This window comes from Trichechus manatus, unplaced genomic scaffold, assembly GCF_000243295.1.
Source record: "Trichechus manatus latirostris isolate Lorelei unplaced genomic scaffold, TriManLat1.0 scaffold00008, whole genome shotgun sequence".
Classification (NCBI taxonomy): domain Eukaryota; kingdom Metazoa; phylum Chordata; class Mammalia; order Sirenia; family Trichechidae; genus Trichechus; species Trichechus manatus.
In genome coordinates this window covers 32043970-32064880 of record NW_004443944.1, presented here as the reverse complement: position 1 = coordinate 32064880, position 20911 = coordinate 32043970, and the positions used below count along the sequence as shown (strand labels likewise).

Genomic DNA, 20911 nt, shown 5'->3' with positions numbered 1-20911 from the left:
TTTTGAAATTTCTTATCAGATTTTTTAAAATTGTGCTTTAGGTGAAAGTTTACAGTTCAAGTTAATGTCTCATTCAAAAATTTATACACGTATTGTTTTGTGACATTAGTTGCAATCCCCACAGCTTATAAATATTCTTGAGCTTTGTTTTCAGATGCATTTATTTTGAAACAGTTTGATCCTTTCAGAGTTTGCTTTTAAGCTTTTTAAGGCAGTATCAAAACAGTGTTTTAATCTAGATTTAATTATTCCTCACTGTTGAGACAAGACCCTTCTGAGTACTCTATTCAGTGCCCCATGAAACATGAGGTTTTCTAGTCTGGCAGGTAGGGAGCAGGCACTATTCCTAAGCCCTGTGTAAGCACCCCCAGGTACTGCTCCTACTGTCCTACCCTTGGGTAGTTCCTCACACAAAAGCACTGATCAGTACTCAGCTGAATACTTAAGGGGGACTCTACAGAGCTCCAGAATTCTCACTGCAGCTCTCTCCTCCTGGTACTCTGCCTTATGAACTCGAGCCACTTTGATCTTCCCAGACTCTCAGCTCCAGCTCTTCACCTTGGGTTGACTGGGTTCCCCTCCTGTGTCACCTCCTGGAAACTTCCTCAAGGCAGTAAGCTGAGGGCAGTCGTACGGCTCACATCATCTGTTTTCTGTCTCTCCAAGATTGCAGTCCTTCAGTGCCTCATGTCCAGTGTCTTAAAAACGATCATTTCATATATTTTGTCTGTTTTCTGTTGCTTTTGGCTTTTGGTTGTTTCAGGCAGGAGAATAAATCGGCCCCTCAAGTTGAGGGTTTGGGAAGAGTATTGTTGAAAATTACGGACCCATGGAATGCTTCCACCTCCTTTGCTGCATCCTGGATTATGCCCTGCACACACACCTATTTCAGGGCAGTATGTGTTAACAGTCTTTTAGAAGCGACAGAGAGGAGTTAATGACTTTGAGCAAATAGCTTAAAGTGGAGATGCAGACATCTAGTGACTCTTGCTTCCCAGTGGCTGTCTTTCTGTCCTCAGGCCCATAGTCTGTTGCCTGGTGTTGAGTCCTCTTTTTCTGGACCACCTCACATGATTTTTCTAGTACACTGTCACATTTTCCTGAGAAACTCACTCAGTCTCTTTTTTTTTTTTTTGATTTTGTAGAGAAATTCAAGTTCTTTATCCTTTCAGGCCATGTACTGGAAAGAGCTTCATCTTTCAACACTCAGAGGTCACAAAGAATTTTCCTAAACAAAGAACATGTCCTCTGATAGGAATTTACTGAATTCTACTAAGAAGCCTGGCTGCCACAATTTGCCTGGCAATTTTGCAAAGCTCCCAACACATGCGCACATGCAGATTGTCAGAATTCCCGCAATTTATGGGAAGGACACTTTGTTTTCAGTGTTGTTTTGACTTGGTCGTGGTTTCCTGTTGCTAATACTCTTTTACTAATTAATATACCTGTAAGATTACTATTCACTCTTTCTTTGGGTGATCATTTAGTTCTTTTATAATCGCTTTGTTATAATTTTGATTGCTTATCAGTTCTTTTCACCTGGGAAAGCTTGAGTGGTAGGTTGTACTGCTTCAGCATTTAATAGAGATAAGACCTGTACACTAATGGTTGTAAAACAAGATGGGATGTAATTCAGCAGCGTGAGCCAGTGCTCTGGAAGTTTAGAATCCCATTCTCCAGGAGCAAGCCATTGTTAACAATTTATGTATTCTGGATTTTTTTCTATGTACACTCACATTTATCATGTTTATAGAGTGTTTTTCTTTTTTTTTTAATAACAAAAATAGTATTCTACATTTGTTTTTCATTTTAATTTATTCCTGGAAAGCTTATGCATTCACATGGTTTAAAACTCTAAAGGTAGCAAGGTGACACCTTCCTCCTGCCTTTTCCCCAGCTGTTCAGCTTCCCTCCCCAGAGGCAGTCAGTGCTGCCAGTTTCTTCTGTTTCCTTGCAGGGGTAGTTGCTGCATATACATATTCCTACCTTCCCCCCTTTCATTTTTACACAAATAGTGTCATACTATACACCCTGGACCTTGCTTTTTTCTCCCTGACTGAAGTCTAAAGCCTCATATGAGAATCTAGGGACATGGAGGCAGACCTGTAGTGGGACTGAGTTCCTCTGCTTAATGTTTTGGACTGGAGGTTCCAAGGATTCGAGGGCAGATCAGCTGGCTTAGCTGAGCCTTGGGGGCTTACTGGCTTGAGTATCTGGTTAAACCTGTGTATACCCCTTAGAGAAATCTTGGCATTGCTTCATTTTCAGTTCCCTTGAAGATAGGCTGTGTCACTGAATCTGGTCTGCTGGGGCAGTTCCTCATTTCTGAGAGTAGCAGTTAAAGCTGTTAATCACGTGGCTGGGCTCCTGTTTCTGCACAGGCAGGCTGAGTTACAGCTTGGTGGTGTGGATCCAGGTAAGAATTGGTCAGCATTCTGAATCCTGAGCTGCCATCAGCCTTGCAGCCTACTGGGATGTTCAGTTTAGACAACATATAAAGTTTCCTGGAGACAGGACAAGCCCAGGCCTATGGAAAGAGCAGGAAGGTTAAAGAGTGTGGTACTTTGAACAGTGACGAAGGCGTAACCAGGGAACTGACATGTTTGCTCCAGTGCCAAAAATTCCAGGACAATTTGTTATCCTGCTGAAGCCAGTGTGGTTGCTACAGAAAAGAAGTCTGGGGGCAAAACCACACTTTTTCCTTGTTTCCTTTGTTGTCTCGCATACTCACTCTATTTTCTAGTGCTATAGTAAATGTTGCTGACATTGACAATGTCTGATAATTTTTGCTATTTCTTTTAAGAGAGTAAGAGGCTTAGCTTAGACCAGACATGTCTTCTATGGGCTAAGGTACCAGTTTCCTGAAAGCTCTTGACAAATGCTGGCATTTCACTGAGAGAAACCATATTTGGAGGGGTAGAAGTGAAAGGTTTAGGAAGATAATTAAGTATTATCAGGAAGGAATTAGTTCACCACGCTCAGCCTCGCCTGAAGGCATCAGTTGCCCTTCTGTCTTTTTCTTAAAAGTTTTACTGGGTGGAAGGGAAATAACCTGGCCTGTTTGATCTGCAGAGACCCACCTACTTAGGGGACTCTTGTCTCAAAACATCACAGGCAGGTGTGTGAATGTGCTAAGAATTGCAGCCAGGCGCTGTTGCCTAGCTTGTTTAGGCACTGATGATATTCTCAGGTCTTCTATCAAGAGCGGGGCCCTGGTGGCGTAGTGGGTAGCCCTCAGGCTGCTAACCAAAAGGTCGGCAGTTCAAATCCACCAGCCACTCCTTGGAAACCCTATGGGGCCATTCTACTCTGTCTGTAGGGTCGCTATGAGTAGGAATTGACTCGACGGCAACAGGTTTTGGTATTGGTTTATTGAGCAAGGATGGGAGAAGTAGTTTTCAACGGGTCAAGATACTAAATAGGCAATGGTTGTAACTTGGAATGTGAAAAGCAGCTGGAGCAGGACTGTTTAAACTTGCTGGGTGGTGAGGGGGGCTGAAAAGTCTCCACTCTGGCCCCACTCATGGGAACTCAGGCTCACTCACTCTCACACAGGTAACTGAGAGAGTGAGTAGAAAGTGACTTTGGACTTGTTCTATGAAAAAATCTCAATCGGTTTTGCAGTGTTTTTGTTTCAATTTTTAAAATTGGGATTGTTCATTATATACAATTTGGGAATACCTAATAATAGGAGAGGAAAAAAAATCCATGGTCCCATCTCCCTTCTTGATATCTTTAGTGTTTCTCTGTATTATTTGCTTTTTCTTATGTAAAACTTCTGTCTGTTTTTATACATAGTAGGGTGTCTCTGTATATATAGTTTTTGCATTCTGCTTTTTTCACTCAGCATGGTAATTAACTCAAGCATTTTCCCAATATTACTGCATATTTTGTAAATACCAATTCTAACAGCAGCATACTATTCCATTGTTCTAAGTTTGCTTCCCCACATTGAATGCTTGTTTTGCAAAGGCTTTATCTGGACTCCATTTATAGAACAGACTTGTCTGTGTTTGCTTCCCACTAATATATCATGTCTGTCTCTAAACTTGAATGGCTATTTTCAAACCTCTTGACAGTCCATCTTTGTAACTAAAATATAAGCTCAGAAAAAAATAGAAGCCCCTCTCATAAGCATAGTTAATGACCTTATTCTGCCATACACATTGCAAAATAGAACGCTTTTGGCTGACGTGATGTCGGTGTTACTGGCACCCATGCCCAGCGAAAAAGTTCATTGGCACTTAGCAATGCATAGCCTTTCTGGAGAGAATTCTCATTCTAGTTAATGTTATTTTAAAGCCTGAAGCTCTACATTTTCAAACTGATTTATACAGTGGATTGTTGTCTCGAAGCCTTCAGATCAGATTTGAAAGGAGAAAGCCCTTTGTCTTCCTTCACTTCATTTGGGCTGTGATGTGTCGTTTGGGAAGGAAGGGATTTATAATCTCATTCCTGTCACTGACATGCTGGGTCTGAGTGACCTTTAACAAGTTACTACTCCTGTCTGGGCCTCAGTCAGTTTCCACATCTGTCAAACGAGGAGATTAAACCAAAATGATTAGTAAGGCCCTGTTCAGTTTGAATGTTTTTAGACCTTTTTCTAGGCCATCTGCTCTAACCACGCCAACCCTTTAGTATTTATACTTCTGTAGCCAGCCCCTCAGTTGAAGCAAGAGGGCACCTCCAGCAAGCTTTTGCCCCTGGATTTCCATTTGGACCTCAGTGAAGTATGTTGGAGACCAGCGTGCTGTCTTGCGTTGGATTTTCCAAGGGTTGTTCTGGAAGCGGAAATCCAGCCCAGATCACTCCCGGGGACTAATCCGTGAATAATGTTGTCCTCTGACACACACACATATTTTCTGATGTTTCTCTTGACCTTGGAACTGGTTAAAGACTGCACAGAATGTTTAATGAATTCTTACAGACAACCGCAGAGAAGTCCTTTCCATCCTTGGTTTTTCCAGGATATGAGATTATCTTGGAAGTGGTTCTTTTATTGTTGGAGGTGGTTTAATGACATCACGGTAAAACTGATACCTTGCTTTGCTGCTCTTCTGTTTCTTCCCACCACAATTCCATTTTTTCGGTGTTCATGGGCAAGAGGAACCAGGGATTGTTTTTGGATAATTGACATAGAGTTGAGGAGGGGTGCAACATTATTTAGTGGCATGAGCCCTAGATTGGGAACTGGGAGATTCACAAAACTTCTGGCTTTGTGATCTTGAGCATGTCAACTTAAAACACCGTGGGCCTCAGTTTCCCCAGCTTAAAAATTAGAATAGTGTTTCTCTAAAGAACCTTTAATCTCTATAGACCTCCAGCTCTGTGGAGGAGAGTTTGTCTCCAGCTTTAAAATGACCCAAAGGTACTCTGGGCAGCAGTGGTGGCTGTCACATTGGGTGTTTATTCATCCCTACCGGCCAGTGTGACTCAGTTGTGACCATGCTTGAGTCACATTCAGTATTGTCAGTGGGTATGTGTCACCAGGGGTTGCCAGAAGCCCCTGCTGTTTCCCCGGAGCTGACAACCCAGGGACCAGCGCCAGCCACTGCTAGCTAACAACCAGCTGAAAGGAGCAGAGACTTCTGGGGGAGGAGGCTCCATGGGAGTTTGTGAAGCAAGAAAGCATTTGAGTTGTGCTTTTAGAAATCTCCCCATTCCCACTGGTTGGAGGTTGGTAGGTTGTAGGCTCACTGAGCTTAGAATGGCCTCCTTTATTGGGCTTTTCTTACTGTTTGCCCATTAGCCTTTCCTTGTAATTTGTTACTGCACAATAGAAAACTGTTACAGGAAGCAATACAGAGCAGTTAGCCAGGTAGTTGAGAGGGCTGCCAGTACCCCCACCCCCACCCCCTTTACTAAAAAGGGTTTAACTTTCTGTGCATCTCCCTCTCCTTGAAAGGTTATTGTACCCTGTCTGCGTGAGAACTCTTTTCTTCCCTTCAGAATTCCTTGGAGAGTCACCTTTGTGCAGTCTGTTCATGTTACGCTTAGGAGAGCTGCAGCGTTTGTTGAGTGGGTCTTTATCTCCTTGACCAAGACTCCCGTACCAGAATGAAGATGGAGGGAAGAGTGCTTTTCCATATGGCCTTTCAACAAGCTGTATGACAGATGAGGAAGCTGAGCTTCAAGGTTTACCCAGGGTCATACTGCTAGCAAGTGGAGACTCAGAATAGGGACCCCAGTCTGTCTATCCTCAAGGGCCCTTTCCACCACATCAGCCTGCATGCCTTGAGTAGAGCCAGCTCTAGGGGATGGCTGTGGGCATTGTCAGGAGTTCCTGGAGGCTAGGGCCTGGTTCTTTTTTGGATGTGAGTAACACTTGAGTGAAGAAGAGATTGTTTCTGTCACTCTCCAGGGCCAGCAACTCAGGACTTTGGAGCAAGTGTCTTTTGCGAAGGTTGCAGTTTGGGCTAGAGCCTTCGCTGAAGTCTTAGCCTTGTTGTGGGAACCTCCAACTAAATTCCCAGAGGCTGGGAGTCCTCTCTCTGTACTTTGACCCACCATCAGCACAGTGAGCCTCTCCTCAGACTGTGCTGAATGCTTGGTTTCCTGTCAGGGATATGGCAGCTGGCAGTCAATTAAGTCACAAGGCTCAGCAGGCTTGAGTGATAGCCAAGGGGGTCAAGTTCCAGCCGTACTGCAGCCCGGAGGCGCTTCGCCTCAGCCCACTCCCCATCATTTATTTGGATGCCCCTTGCCATGCCAGGCAGGGCCCTCTTCACCAGTGGCCACTCAGAGCTTGCATGCACCCCTGGTTCTTATAGTAACCCAGTTAGCAAGTGGACCCAGAATTTTATAAATAGCACGATGGCAGGCTGGGAAGCTGTCCTGTGTAACAGGACAGAACATGCATTCCCCACTTCTTGAGCCATTTCCTGGGATCATGTGACAGGAGTGACTTCTAGTGCAGATAAAGTCAAATTACTCTTAACTCCCAGGTCTGTGCTCACTGCTTCAGTCTTGCTTCTATTCTTTTATGTGCTTACGTTTGTGCCCCACCCCCACCATGCCTGCCTTCTTGTGGTGGTGCTTCCAAGTCTGGTCCTAGGACATTTCCTGTTCTTGGAACAGCTGCACCCGCCTGGGGTACCCTCCTGCTACTTGATCCTATAGGGAGGTGTCCAGTGGCCGTGGGCATTTTCAGATGACCTTGTTCCTCTGACGTCATTAGATGGCTATTTTTGGCTGCCGTGTTTATGCTGCAGAAGTTGGGCTGGAATGGGGTGAGAGGGAGAAGGAATGAGGGAGGGGCCAGTTGGTTTCCCATTGTCCTGGAGCCCTACTGGAGTAAGAGCATTTCTTCTTCGACATTTAGGAACACCTACTGAGTGTGGCACAGTAGTTAAGAGTTCGGCTGCTTACTAAAAGGTCGGCAGTTCGAATCCACCAGCCTCTACTCTGTCCTATAGGGTCACTATGAGTCGATCTCATGGCAGTGGGTACTGTCAAGCCCTGGGGCTACCAAGTGGATAAGACGTTTTCTAAATAGGCCTCTGAGTTCCTGGGTGCTGCACATGGTTAACATACTGGGTTGCTAAGGTTTGAGTCTACCCAGAGGTGCCTCGGAAGAAAGGCCTGCAATCTACTTCCAAAGAATCAGCCACTAAAAACCCTATGGAGCACAGTTCTTCTCTGACACATATGGGGTTGTCATGAGTCAAAATCGACTCGATGGCAACTGGTTTTAAGTATTTTTCACCTATTCACGAATTCATTTTTCAGCAGGCGTTTACTTTGTGCAATAGAATAGTAATTAAGAGTAAGGGCTCTGGATCCAGACTGCTTGTGTTTAAATTCCAGCCCCACCATTTACTACTTCTGAAACTTGGTCAAGTTACTTCTCTATGCCTCAGTTTCTTCTTGGAAATGGGAGTAATGGCAACTACCTTACAAGGTTGCAATGAAGGTGAAAGGAGTTAATACAAGATTCCCCCGCTCTCTGAAAGTAGAGCGTTTCTTTGAAACCCTTTGTAAGTCGAAATGGCGTAAAACGAAGAAGCAATTACCATTAATTTATATGGGAAAATTTTTTGAGTGTTCCCAGACCCAAAAAATAACCTACCAGATCCTACCAAATAACACATAAAATCCTTATGAGCTCTCTTAGGTTCTTCTGGTACCTTAGGACACATCTTGCTAACAGATGCGCACAATATCGAGATAAAGCACAGATACCCACAGACACAGTTCAAAGCTATGGCGGCTTGATGCTGAGATGCTGAGTGTGGTTCCCGGGGGAGGAGCATGGCGACACCACTCTTGCTGCTCGGGATGCTGGCTCCCTCTTTAACAGCTCGCTGCAGAACAAATGCTGAACGCTATTTCTGCTCTTCGCCTTTTTTTCGTAAAAGCAAATATCCTCTTCAGATTTCTTTTGGTTAGCAAAAACAGGTACTAATGTAGGTCTTTCATAAAAGTGAAGTGGTGATAAAGCGAACTTTTGAAAAGCAGGGATACCTGTACTTGCAAAGTGCTCAGAACTGTCTGGCACATGGTGAATATACAATAATGTCAGCAACTATTACTATTAACCACTACACTACTTACTTGATTAGGTACTTGGGATACAAAGTTGAGTGTGACTTGGCCCCTGTCTGTCCTGAGCTGGCACCTGGGTTCCCGAAGTCTCAGATATTGGCACTGTGCACATGGTCAATATACCAGTCAGAATGGAACACCTGCCATGTGTACCACCTTATCCTAACTTGATGGGGGCATCCAAGGGGGAACGAGGTAAAGCTCCTGGCCTGGAAGACAGCCTCAGCAAAACCAAACCCCGCTGCGTTGATTCCAACTCATGTCAATCCCGTGTGTTCCAGAGTAGAACTGCTCATAGGGTTTTCAATTGCCGTGAGCTTCCTTCTGAGGTGCCTCTGTGTGGATTCACACCACCAACCTTTCGGTTAGTAGTCAGGTGCTTAACTGTTTGCACCACTCTCAACCCTGAAGGCCCATCAGAATCTGCTGGGGGTGCTTTTAGAAATACCAATGTTCTGCACCCCCACCCCCAAATATTCTGATTCCATTGGTCTGAGCTCAGGAGTTGCTCAGGCTTCAGGAGTTAGGGGTTTGCAATGTGCAGTAACACAGCTCTGGTCTCTATAGGACCTTAGTCCTTGAAGCACTCCACCGACTGGGCCGGTGGAACTCTCTCAGGTGAGCATCTCATAGCTAGTCTCTCCCCGGTGCTCTTGGGTCGTTTTCAGGTTAGCTAGCCCTCTAACTCGGTGGTTAGAGGAAACCTTGGTGGTGTAGTGGTTGAGAGTTCAGTTGCTAACCAAAAGGTCATCAATTCAAATCCACCAGGTGCTCCTTAGAAACCCCATGGAGCAGTTCTACTCTGCCCTATAGGGTCGCTATGAACTGGAATCGACTCGACGGCAGTGGATTTGGTGTTGGTTTTTTTTAGCCCTCTAACTCAGCGGTTCTCAAACTTGAGTGTACACGACAGTTGCCTGGTTATAGCTACAGATTCCTGGGGCCCCTTTCCAAGAAGACTTCGTTTTAAACTCTGGGCTCAGGCACCGAGAAGCCTCACGGTGACCGGACTGTGAGCTCTCTGCAGTGCTGAGCCATCGAAAAGTCATCCCTAATGATCAGTCCCACGGACTGCGCCTCGGAAAACCCATGGTACTTTCTATCTCAGACAGCTCTTACCACTTCGGCCTGGAATTGTAGAAACCTGTGTCCATACTGATGTGTTTTGAATTATTGATTAATCTGATGAGACTAACCAATGGACAATTGCAAAAAAAAAAAAAGGAAAATCAAATCATCTCCATTCCCACACCCATTAATCTGTCCATTTATATCCCTCCAGACATTTTCTCTATAAATATTTTTAACAAAAAAGGATGCCACTCCATGAACAATTCTGCAATCTTTTTTTCACTTAAAATATAATGTGTGGTGATTCTATAGCTTTCCTCAGCTTCATCTCTGTATCCCCAAAGTGGCCAGTTTAATCCTTGCCATAGAGTAAAACAGCCAGTAAATAATCCTAGCGACAAAATCCTACAATTCTAGGACTGAACAGTCTGTCATTTGGGCTTCTGGAGAAATCTACATCCCCTTTGCCATGCAGGATGCCCACAGTCCCTGCTTACCAACCTTGGAGGAAAGGATGGGGTCTGGCTGGTAAGGACAGCGGCCTTATCTAGGGCTTTTCCAGGGGCCCGAGGTGGGAAGGGACGGGAGAAAACGGCTCACTTATGACATCCCTGAGTGCCCATCTCAGAACCTGAGGGAAAGAATGTTGAGAGGAGCTGGCTGCTCTCTTTGGAGTCAGCAAGGTCGTTGCTCAACTCCTTGGATTTTCCATCACAGCAGGGATTGTCTCCTCTGAGCAGGTCCTTTTAAAGCCTCTTGGCTGGAGGAATTTCCTCCCAGGAGCCAGGGAGTGGTGCCCGAGAGTTAACCCCTCCACTCCCAAAGAATTTTCCCAGGGATGGGTGAGCTGGGAGCCCAGGCTCCTGGAAGGCAGAGCCACCCAGGGCAAGAGGCCTAAGAAGCCGTGAACTCTGGCTGGAGAAGCCTTCTTGGGCCTTGTTAAATCCAACAGGCATAATTGCATCCTGCTGACCTTAATCCCCCTGGCGAGTTTAATTGGCCTTGGCATTGCCCCACTTCCTTCCCTGCCCCTGCAGAGGCAAAGAGGGTGGCTGCACAGCTGCTGCAGGGTGGGGGAAGCCCCTTCTTCAGGGTGGGCAGGGGCTCTGCCAGCCCCTAACTGGGTGGAGGACGTTTCCCGTGCCCCACCCGTGTGCTTCCTTCCAAGGGAGAGCAGAGGAAGAAGCTTGGGGACTCCCAGTGAGCAGCTGACCAGAGCTGAGTTCAGACCCAGGCAGGCAGTGAGCAAGCTGCAGGCAATCCTGCAGACCTGGAGCCAGGCCAGCCTCCCATCCCCGCAGGAGGGACTACAGAGGAGTTGGCAGAAACAGCTGAGGTCTCTACCTGGGCTGTCCACGCTGTTATTGAACCCCTTCATTACAAAATGCTCCCAGCCACCCTGGGAGAAGAAGGCAATGGGCAGAGTGGGTTACACGCAAAGTCTGGAGTAGGCGCTTCCAATCCCACCTCTGTGACTTTGCCTTTCTGTGACTCAGTTTTCCTGTTACATCTGTAAAATGGGTATAAGGTAGCTAACATCCATACAGCACTTACCATGTGCCTATACACTGTTTTAAATGCCTGTGATGTAGGTGTCCTTCTTACAGAGGAAACAGTGAAGGTATTTCCCCGGCCACACAGTTTAGGAGTCACGGAGCCTCACTGACCTGCTCCTACACACCACGCAGAAGGATTGTTATAATGGAGGGTGCTTGTAAGGTTGCTGACCCCAGTGCCAGGTGTGTTTTAGTAAGAGTTCAGTAAATGCTACCTGTCGTTTGGGAATCATAATGGTAGCAAAAGTATCAAAGCCACTGATGTTGTGCCAGCTGGGATTTTGGCTTCATTACGAGGTGGCTCTGGGTTTGAATCTGGGTTGTTTGAAGCCACTCATTGGCTATGTGACTTTGGGGACAAGTTACCTACCCTCTGAGCTTGTCTCCACACCTTCAATTGTCTGACACTTGCTCCCTAGAGTCCCTTGTGAAGTTCCAATGAGCTGGGTAAAGCACTTGGTATAGTCAGGCCTGGCCCATAGTGGGCAGTCAGTAAGTGATTGGTATCGGGAACCAGGAGAATAACAAAGTGGGTGTCTCCAGGGGCCATCATAGTAGAGTTATCCAGCAACCCTGTCCAAAGCCTTGTTGGTCACTCTGTTCTTTGCTCATCAAACACAGAGTGTTGGTACACTCTGTGCTGGGGACACAGGAGCAGTATCCAGTCCCTGCCCCGAGGGGCTCCCAGGCAACCAATCATGGGATCAGCCCACGACACTGAGGGAGGCCAGGAGAGGGGTGTCTGACATTTCAAGCTAACCAGAAAATGTGGGGAACACAAAGAGAGAGCCAAGAGCCCCAACTGTTAGGTTTGAACAGGAAGCATTTCAACCTTTAGAAGTTACAAGATCCATAAAGAGGTACCCAGGAAGTAGGGTGGGGTTGGGGGTGCAAGACAGAGGCTGGAAACTTTCAGAGAAGAAAGACATACTTTAGGTTTTGAAGAAGGGCATCCCTGGCTCCAATCCCTCCCTCTTAAGTGATTTTGCCAGGCTACCACGCTCCTTTGAGCCTCCACATCTTCATCCAGAAAATGGGCATGAAAGCTCTCCATAGAGTTATTGTCAACGTGATGTTTTTAGATAGTATGGATAAAGCTAATAGCATCAGAGGGGTTCAGATCCCAGCCCAGCCCCTTACAAGCCGTATGACTTTGGAAAAGTTACTTAGCCTCTCTGTGCCTCAGTTTCCCCATCTGTAATAGTATCTACCGCATGGAGTTGTTATGAAGATCACATGCGCGAATCCACATACCAGCACTTAGAATACGGCCTGGCACCTTGGGAGTGCTATATAAGCATTAGCTATATTTTTGCTTCCTAGAAGAGGTAGGCTGTCAACTGGACTTTGCAGGGGAGAAATGGAGATGAGGAGGGACAGGAACGGAGAGGAGGGACAGGCATGGAGAGTAAAAGCAGTCAAAACTGGAGAAGGAGCCCCAGCCCTGGCCTTTGCTAACCTGTACCAAGAACCGTCGACATTTGCTCCCTTAAAAAACAGCAACAACACTCATTTTGAATAGCAATGTGTTCACATAGTTCATGGGTCAAATTGAAAAGTAAAAGGATATCCAGTGATGTCTCCCTCCCACCCCATGCTCCCCAGTTTCTTGCATATCCTAGCAAATAAAATCTTATACAGGTGAAAATTTATATCTGTATATAAATACAAAATATAAATAAAAATACTTTCCCCCCATTTCTGCATAAATCATATTGTACATGCTTTTCTGCACCTTTTTCCCCCCCACCTTGGAGGACACCGCATATCAGTTCATTAACAGCTTCCTCAATTGTTTTTACAGCCACGTATCCCTTGCTTAGACACACTACATTCTTGAGTCATTTCGCCTTCCTTTGTCTCATCCAAGGACAATGCTTGCTTTCCCCATTTGCTGTCAGAGGAGCTGAGCTCACGGAGCTGGAGGACTGGACGGGATGCCAGAGTCAGGACCTGAACCCGGACGCCCCCTCCAGAGCTATTTCTAATGCACTTGGCTCTGGCTCGTTCTCAAGGCTCCCCTCTGAGAAAGGCTCTGGGCAGATAGCCCCTGCGTGATGGAAGGCCCTTTGGAGCATAGCTTTCCCCAGCCAAGCTCCGGGATGGAGCGCCCCTGGGGTCCACTGTAGTGGGAGATCTTCAGAAAGGACTCTCCACCAGCCCTCCTTCCAGGTGGGCCATTGGAGAGAACTGACTCATCTCAGGCAAGGGGCACGGGGGTCCTAACCATCTTCTATGGCTACTCGGAGCAGCCCCCTCTCCCCAGGAGCTCCAGAAAAGGACATTTTCAGAAGAAAAAGCTTTCAGGCCCATGGACATGTTAAGCAAGGGCTTCTGAGCCAATTTCTTACCCAAAGATGATCCAAGTAGGTCCGGATGCCAGGGACAGGGGTCGTGGGCACAGATCTGGGCACTGGGGTCAGGGTGATTGTCCCTGGGCCTATGTGGCTCTAACCAGGTTCTGGGGACCCCAGGAGATGTGGCATGGCAAGTGGACAGAGTCCTGCCCTTCAGCCTGCCTGAGAGCCCTTCTTCTTGAAGGCCCCCTCCCTGATCCTGTGCAAGCCAGGACCCCGGGCAAGGCCTGGGAAAAGGGCTGCTCCCCCAGCTGCCCCCTCCCTTGCCTCTTCCTGCTTGTTCCAACCCCACTCTCTCCCAGTTGGGCTGTGGGAAGAATGCCATGTCCTCTGAACGGGGGCCAAGAGTGACAGGTGGTGGCAGTCCAAGCTGCATGGCCCCTGGTGTAAGAGATCCTCTCCCCGGTCCCCGCCTCCACTGCCCACACCCCTGCCTCCACCTCTGCCCACCCGGCCCAGTCCCTTACAACAGCACCAGGACTGCTCCTGGGCAGCCGCTGCAGACCCACAGCCACCAGATTCCCCTCTCTGCTCCAGGTACTTCTCTCCCCTCAGCCACCTGGCCCTGGTCTGTCTCTCCACAACCAGACAAGAGGAGGAATCTGGCAGCCTGACACACCTCACTCTTCTTTCTGCAGCTAGAAAGACTTGAGTTAGACACGAAGCAGCACACGCCTCCTTACCTCATGGCGACGGAAAACGGAGCAATCGAGCTGGGAATCCAGAGCCTGTCAACAGGTGCCAAGCCGGGGCAGGAGATGGAGGGAGGAGCTTGGGAAGGAGTGTTTGAATCCAGGCTCAGGCAGGATCCTCAGTGGAAGTTCTGTGCTGGAGGCCTCTTTGCACGGGCCATGGGGGACACAGAAATCAGAATAATCTCTAGGTAGGGTGGGACTGGGGCCAGGGCCTATATGAAACCCTTCCAGGAGAGACTGGGAAAACATGAGGCCTCCATGGATGGTTGTGGGGGCGCCTACACCCTTTGGGCAAGGGAATGGAGTGGGCTTCAAGGCCTATCCCCAAAGGGTCAGAGACCTCCCACAGAGGACCTCCAAGGTCTGGCAGCCCATCTCTACGGCCTCATCAAGTGGCCCCCTCTGAGTGGGATCTAGGCCTGGAGCTGGTTTCTGCCCAGCCTGGTTGGGGCGGGGGGCAGGAGCGGGGTGGATCCTGGCTGATCTCTCACCCCTTTACAGACAAGGCACCTAATGGTGCAGCAGAAGAGGGACCCCCAGCTGCAGATAAAGACCCTGGACCTCCAGACCCAAAGAAGGATCCTGGCCCCCCAGACCCAGAGAAAGAACCTGAGCCACCCAACCTGAGGAAAGATGCCAAAGCCGCCACCTCAGAGAAAGGGGATGGTGTCCTGGTCCAGCCCTCAACTAGCAGCCAGGACCCCGAGGGAGAGGAGGGCCTGGGTAGGGAGCCTGCGGAGGGCAGTGCTGGGCAGCCGGCAGCCCTGCCGCAGCCGACGGCAACCACTGAAGCCAGTGTCAATAAGCCCACGGCTGAGCAAGGGACCTCGGGCAGCCAGGACCCTGGAGAGCCCAAGGTGGCCAAGAAGGCAGCAGAGGACTTTGCCTCGGCCAGGAGGGGCTCGCCCGCCTTCCTGCACAGCCCCAGCTGTCCCGCTGTCATCTCCAGGTGCGTGTCCCCTGCCTGGGAGCAGGAAGAGGTCCTGTGACTCTGTCCCCAGGGGTCGTGCTTAGTTTCCCTGTCCTGGGCATCACTGTCATTGTATCCTGTGCTGAGGAGGGTCATTCTGACATTCAGCACCCCCTGTCCTGGGCATTGGTCCTACCACCTTGTCCCCCTGCAGAAACCAGGACTTTGCCATAGTTCATAGAAGCCTGTAATACCAGACAGGAGAGGCCCTCACAGACGGCTAGGCCGAGCACCTCTAGGCATCTGGGGTCCAGAGTTCTCTTTACTCCATGAGCTTGGGGCTAGCCAAGGGCAGGGCTGGCAATCAGGTGGCAAGGATGACCCTTCTTCTTAATATAATTATTGATCTACTATGAAAAGATGATTGAGAAGTACATTAGGAGATCATTACTAATACTTGCCCATAACCATAACGTAGCACCAGGCTTATTATGCAGTTAGTTTCACTTACCTTAATGCTAATCGTATTAGTAAGATCATTATTGATATATTGCAAACCACAATAATAACACCAATTTGATCATTATGTATTAATATCAATTACATCATATAAAAACCACAGTTTTTATGAAGCAAGAGGTATGCAATCTCCCTAATTGTGTCCACATGATAAGTAACCATATCAACACTCTTACTTATAGTTATTAATGATCTATTAGTGTGTTGACAGAGAAGATAATGGCTGCACCATTCATTGGGATTTTGTACAAGGTGAATGTGGGAAAGGCAGGACTATATTGGCTCCAGATTGCTGAAGCTCTGGAAGCACAGAGACCTGCCCAGGGCTGCAGGCTGGAGCTGCTGTGGGTTTCACCTCTGTGTTTCCCCCTTCTAGCCCTGAGAAGCTGCCTGCCCAGAAGCCCCCAGGTGAGGAATTGGATCTCATCTTTGAAGGGGTGCCCGTGACCCCTGGCCCTGTGGATCCAGAGCCAGCCAAGGTGGCAGAAGGAGGGAAGAACACCCTGGGAGGGAGCCAGAAGGAAGCAGGAGAGAAAGCCCCACACCAGGCTGACCAGGCTAAGGTGCAAGAGGACACCTCGAGCGGGATTGAGTTCCAGGCTGTTCCCTCAGAGAGATCGGAGGTGGGGCAGGCCCTCTCTCACACAGCCAGGGAGGAGGACTGCTTCCAGATTTTAGGTAGGCCATGGGCAGGTGGGGGCTGGGGCTTCCCTGGGGCCTGAGGAGGGAGGAGGGGGTAGGGGTATTTCTCCGATGTGTCTCCGTTTAGAGGGCTGAACTGCCATCATCCAGGCCTGTCTGGTCACACAACCCCAGAAAGTTAGAGTTCCTATTCCCTTTTGATAGATGGGGAAACGGTGGCTCACAGAAGGGGGACATGAAGCACCCCAAAATTCACAGCTAGAATGTGGCAGAGACAGGATTTGAACCAAGGACAGCCTGACTCCAGAGTCTACTTTTGACTTTCTTCTACTTTGGCCACAACAGGGTAGAAAACTCAGGCAGGTTATCTGGGGAGCCTGACCACTGGGGTAACATGAACTCTCCAGACAGCAGAATTTGGAGTCAGGCTGTAGAGGGGCTCACATGCCAGGCTTCGGTAGTTAAATTTCATCCCGGAGGTCATGGGAGCCGTGGCAGGTTCATGAGCTGAGGAGCACAGGCATCTGTGTGTGGAAGCAGTGACCAAGGAAGCTGGGCATGTGAGATGGGGTAGGGCTGTGGAGTGGCTCTAACTGACCATCAGACAAGGTTTACTGAGTGCCCAGCAAGGAGCCACCAACCATGAGCGTGCTTGTTGAGCAGGTGAACGGGGACAGGGCCTGGGCAGGGTGGGGCAGGGCTGGGGGTGGGGTGAGATGGGGTCAGGAGAGTCCAGAATGTCCTGACACCCCCCCTTCTCCAGGCTGAGGTGCCCTGGGAGACCCGCCAGCTTGCTTGGTGAGTGGCACGGTGCCACCCAGACAGGGTGGGAGGACCTGGTGGCTGGGTGGCAGCCAGGAGCCTTGCCTCCTCCCCCAGCAGCGGCAGAGACCTCCTCTCCACCCGACCCAGAAATCACATCCTTGGGGTAATGGGACCTGAACAACCTCCAAAGGCTGTCTGATTTATCACCAGCACGGCTTCCCTGCAGCTTATGCTATTTATAAAGAGGTTTCCATTCCCTGATGACTCAGCCTGGCGCCAGCCAGGACCCACTGTTCTCCATGTTCGCCACCAGGTGGCACCCTCTCCCTACTAAACCTCTCAGTCCCAGTTCCCCACGGCCATGCCCAGGTTGGACGCTCTTTCCCCTAGGTCTGGCCAGTGTTGTGGTGATGTTAGAGGGGAGGCTAGGCAGGTCCCAACACCTAGCCATCATTCAGACATAGCAACCCCATTGTTTGGCATCCCGTTGTTTTGGCTTTTTTTTTTTTTTTTAATTTTTTTAAATGGAAATACAGATAGCTTGGGATAGGGTTCTTATACCTGATACCTGTGGAGGGTCCAAGAAGTCCAGTCAGCTTCCCCATTGTTCTGAAGGGAGAAGCTGAGTCTCCCTCCTTCAGAGGCAGAGACCTCCCCAAGCTGAAATTGGAAACTGGGCCCCAACTCCTATCCTGGATTAGTAGTCCGCCAGGTATCACTTGGAGTACTTCTCTGGGTGGGTATGAGCCAGGCAGGAAGGGTGATGCTGAGGTAAGCCCCCAGCAGCCCCAGCCCTGACTGTGATGACCCTGCTCTGCTTCCCAGATGATTGCCCACCACCCCCTGCCCCCTTCCCCCACCGCATCGTGGAGCTGAGGACTGGAAATGTCAACAGTGAATTCAGTATCGACTACAAGCAGGCGCTGGGAGGGTGAGTGCTGGACCCCACATCACTGGCACACGGGAAGGAGTGCAAGCAGCCTGCCTCCCATCTTCCCAGGGACAGGCCCAGACACACCCACTTGGACATGACACACTGGGACACACTCGCTTCTACATGGCCACACGCTGTTGTGTGCAAGCCGTCACATGTGTTGTGATGCACTCGGTGTCACTGTTACTCATACAGACGCACCATCAGACAAATCATTCAGTATAGCCCGCACGAAACAGACAGCAGTTTCCTGGCTGTCTCGGCTCCAGGCCCGCGCACTGATGCACTCATGGTGACTCCTGCTGTACAAACGGCCCTAACAGTCTAGTACCTCTACAAATACAGCCCTTCCTGCTGCCCCAGGCTGCCTTCCTCCAGCACCCAAAGTCCCCAAGCCCCTGCCCACCACCAGCTTACCTGTCTGGGCTGTCGCATCTTGGGCCATCCTCCACATGAGCCTCCCCTTCCTGTGCACATGGCTCATGTGGTTCCAAGAACATGCCTCAGCCCCTGTCCCCACAGCACACCTCCCAGCTTCAGAAAGAAGGCAGGACTGGCTGGGCTGAGTGTCCCCTACCTCACAGAGGAGGCCACCGAGGCCCCCATCTGGTCTGGGCCGAGGTGGAGGCAGAGCACACGCTCTCCTCCCCATGCCCTTTGGGGCCCCCTCACTCGAGCCTCTTCCCATCTAGCGGCAAGTTTGGAGCGGTGTGCACTTGCACAGAGAGATCCACGGGCCTCAAGCTGGCAGCCAAGGTCATCAAGAAACAGTCCCCCAAAGACAAGGTAGTCGGGGGTAGGTGTGACTATGTGGGAGGGGGAGGGGATCCTTGGAGTAAGTGCTTCTCATCTCCCTCTGCCCACGCCTCTGAGCAGGGGCCTGGTGTGGGAGCCTTGGTGCACTGCAGATGTCACATGGATAGACAGACAGACAGCTCTGCTGGAGGGACCTGACTCCCCATAACCATAGGCCAGACACCTCAGTAGGTGAATTTATTCTGGGGACTTCTCCTTCTAGCAAGGGATATTCATGTCCTCTAATTCAGTTCAGCAAACATGGATGAGTGCTGGCTCTAGGCTAGGCCCTGTGCTGGGCACTGGGGTGCCAGAAATGAAGAGGACATGCTTGCCCCCAGGTTGCTGATTCCAAGGTAAACTTGTCCATCTAGCTTTGCCTCCATCTCCCAGCCTGGGGCCAGCTCAGTAGAGGCCTTGAGCAGTGTTTGCCCAAGGAATGGATGAACGCGGGCAGAGGCTTCCGTGGAGTGAGGAAGTCCTGTGTGTGAAGCAGCGATGACAACACAGCAACCTAGTTTGCCTAGAGCTGTAGCTCAGGGTTGGGGGCCAGTCTCAGCCCAGGGGGTTGTGGAAACTTTCTGGACCCCTGAGTGAAGGCTTTGAAGAATAAGTTAGTGCTTTCTACTGGAGAAAGCAGAGAAGAGAGCATCAGATGGAGGAGACTGTGGGAGAAAAGGACTGAGAGCAATGAACAGCAGTACCTGCTGGGATCCTGTGGAGCTGAGGCAGAGGGACCCAGAAGTTTAGGTCCTGGGCACTCCAGGCAGAAACAACAGCACGTGCACCAGCCCGGAGTCTCGCGAGAGCATGGCAGGTAGCTCCAGGTTGTGGCAGCCCTGTGGTTTTCAACTGAAGCTCTCAGCACGTTAATGTTCCTGCTGTTAGGTGCCGTAGAGTCGGTTCCAACTCCTAGTGACCCCATGTACAACAGAACCAAACACTGCCCATTCCTGTGCCATCCTCATGATCGTTGCTATGTTTGAGCCGATTGTTGCAGCCACTGTGTCAATCCATCTCATTGAGGATCTTCCTCTTTTTCGCTGACCCTCTACTTTACCAAGCATGATGTCCTTCTCCAGGGACTGGTCCCTCCTGATAACATGTCCAAAGTACTTGAGATGAAGTCTCACCATCCTTGCGTCTAAGGAGCATTCTGGCTGTATTTCTTCCAAGACAGATTTGTTCATTTTGGCAGTCCATGGTATATTCTATATTCTTTGCCAACACCGTAATTCAAAGGCATCAGTTCTTCTTCAGTCTTCTTTATTAATTGCCCAGCTTATGCATGCACATGAGGGGACTGGAAAGACCATGGCTTGGGTCAGGCACAGCTTAGTCCTTAAAGTGACATCTTTGCTTTTTAACACTTTAAAGAGGTCTTTTGCAGCAGATTTGCCCAATGCAATATGTCGTTGGATTTCTGGACTGCTGCTTCTATAGGCGTTGATTGTGGATCCAAGTAAGATGAAATCCTTGACAACTTCGATCTTTTCTCTGTTTATTATGATGTTGCTTATTGGTCTAGTTGTGAGGATTTTTGTTTTCTTTGTGTTAAGGTGTAATCCACACTGAAGGGTGTGGTCTTTGATCTTCATCAGTAAGTGCTTCAAGTCCTCTTCACTTTCAGCAAGCGAGGTTGTGTCATCTGCATAATGCAGGTTGTTAATGAGTCATCCTGAGGAAGACTCAGCATAGATGCTCCATACATATGTGCTGTATGAATCAATTTGAGTCATTTCTTTTTTTTTATTGTAAAAATATATAACACAACATCTGCCAATTCAACGTTTTTCAAGTAATCAATCTGAGTCATTACTAAGCCCCTTTTTTGAGTCATGCACAGTGCCAGGTGCTGGAGAACATGACATGCTAGAAAAGAGGGGCAGGCTACTAAAAACAGCATGAGGCATCCCACTTTGGTGAGTGGCGTCTGGGGTCTTAAAACCTAGCGAGCAGCCACCTAAGAGGCATCAATTGGTCCCCACCCACCTGGAGTAAAGGAGAATGAAGAACCACCATAGACACAAGCAAAGTATTAGCCCAAGAGACAGAAAGGGCCACATAAACCAGAGACTTCATCAGCCTGAGACCAGAAGAACTAGATGGTGCCCAGCTACCAC

The 20911-nt window shown here is 49.0% G+C and overlaps 1 protein-coding gene across 1 annotated transcript in view; it reads left to right on the top strand.

Annotated features, from left to right (window-relative positions):
- Positions 1 to 14214: 14214 nt before the first annotated feature.
- MYLK2 (myosin light chain kinase 2) overlaps positions 14215 to 20911 on the top strand; it is a 13195-nt gene continuing 6498 nt past the window's right edge. The window contains exons 1-5 of the mRNA XM_004370469.1: positions 14215 to 14266; positions 14725 to 15172; positions 16029 to 16330; positions 17885 to 17990; positions 18686 to 18779. Of these exons, the coding sequence (XP_004370526.1) occupies positions 14215 to 14266; positions 14725 to 15172; positions 16029 to 16330; positions 17885 to 17990; positions 18686 to 18779 (1002 nt within the window). The remainder of the gene's footprint in view (positions 14267 to 14724; positions 15173 to 16028; positions 16331 to 17884; positions 17991 to 18685; positions 18780 to 20911) is intronic.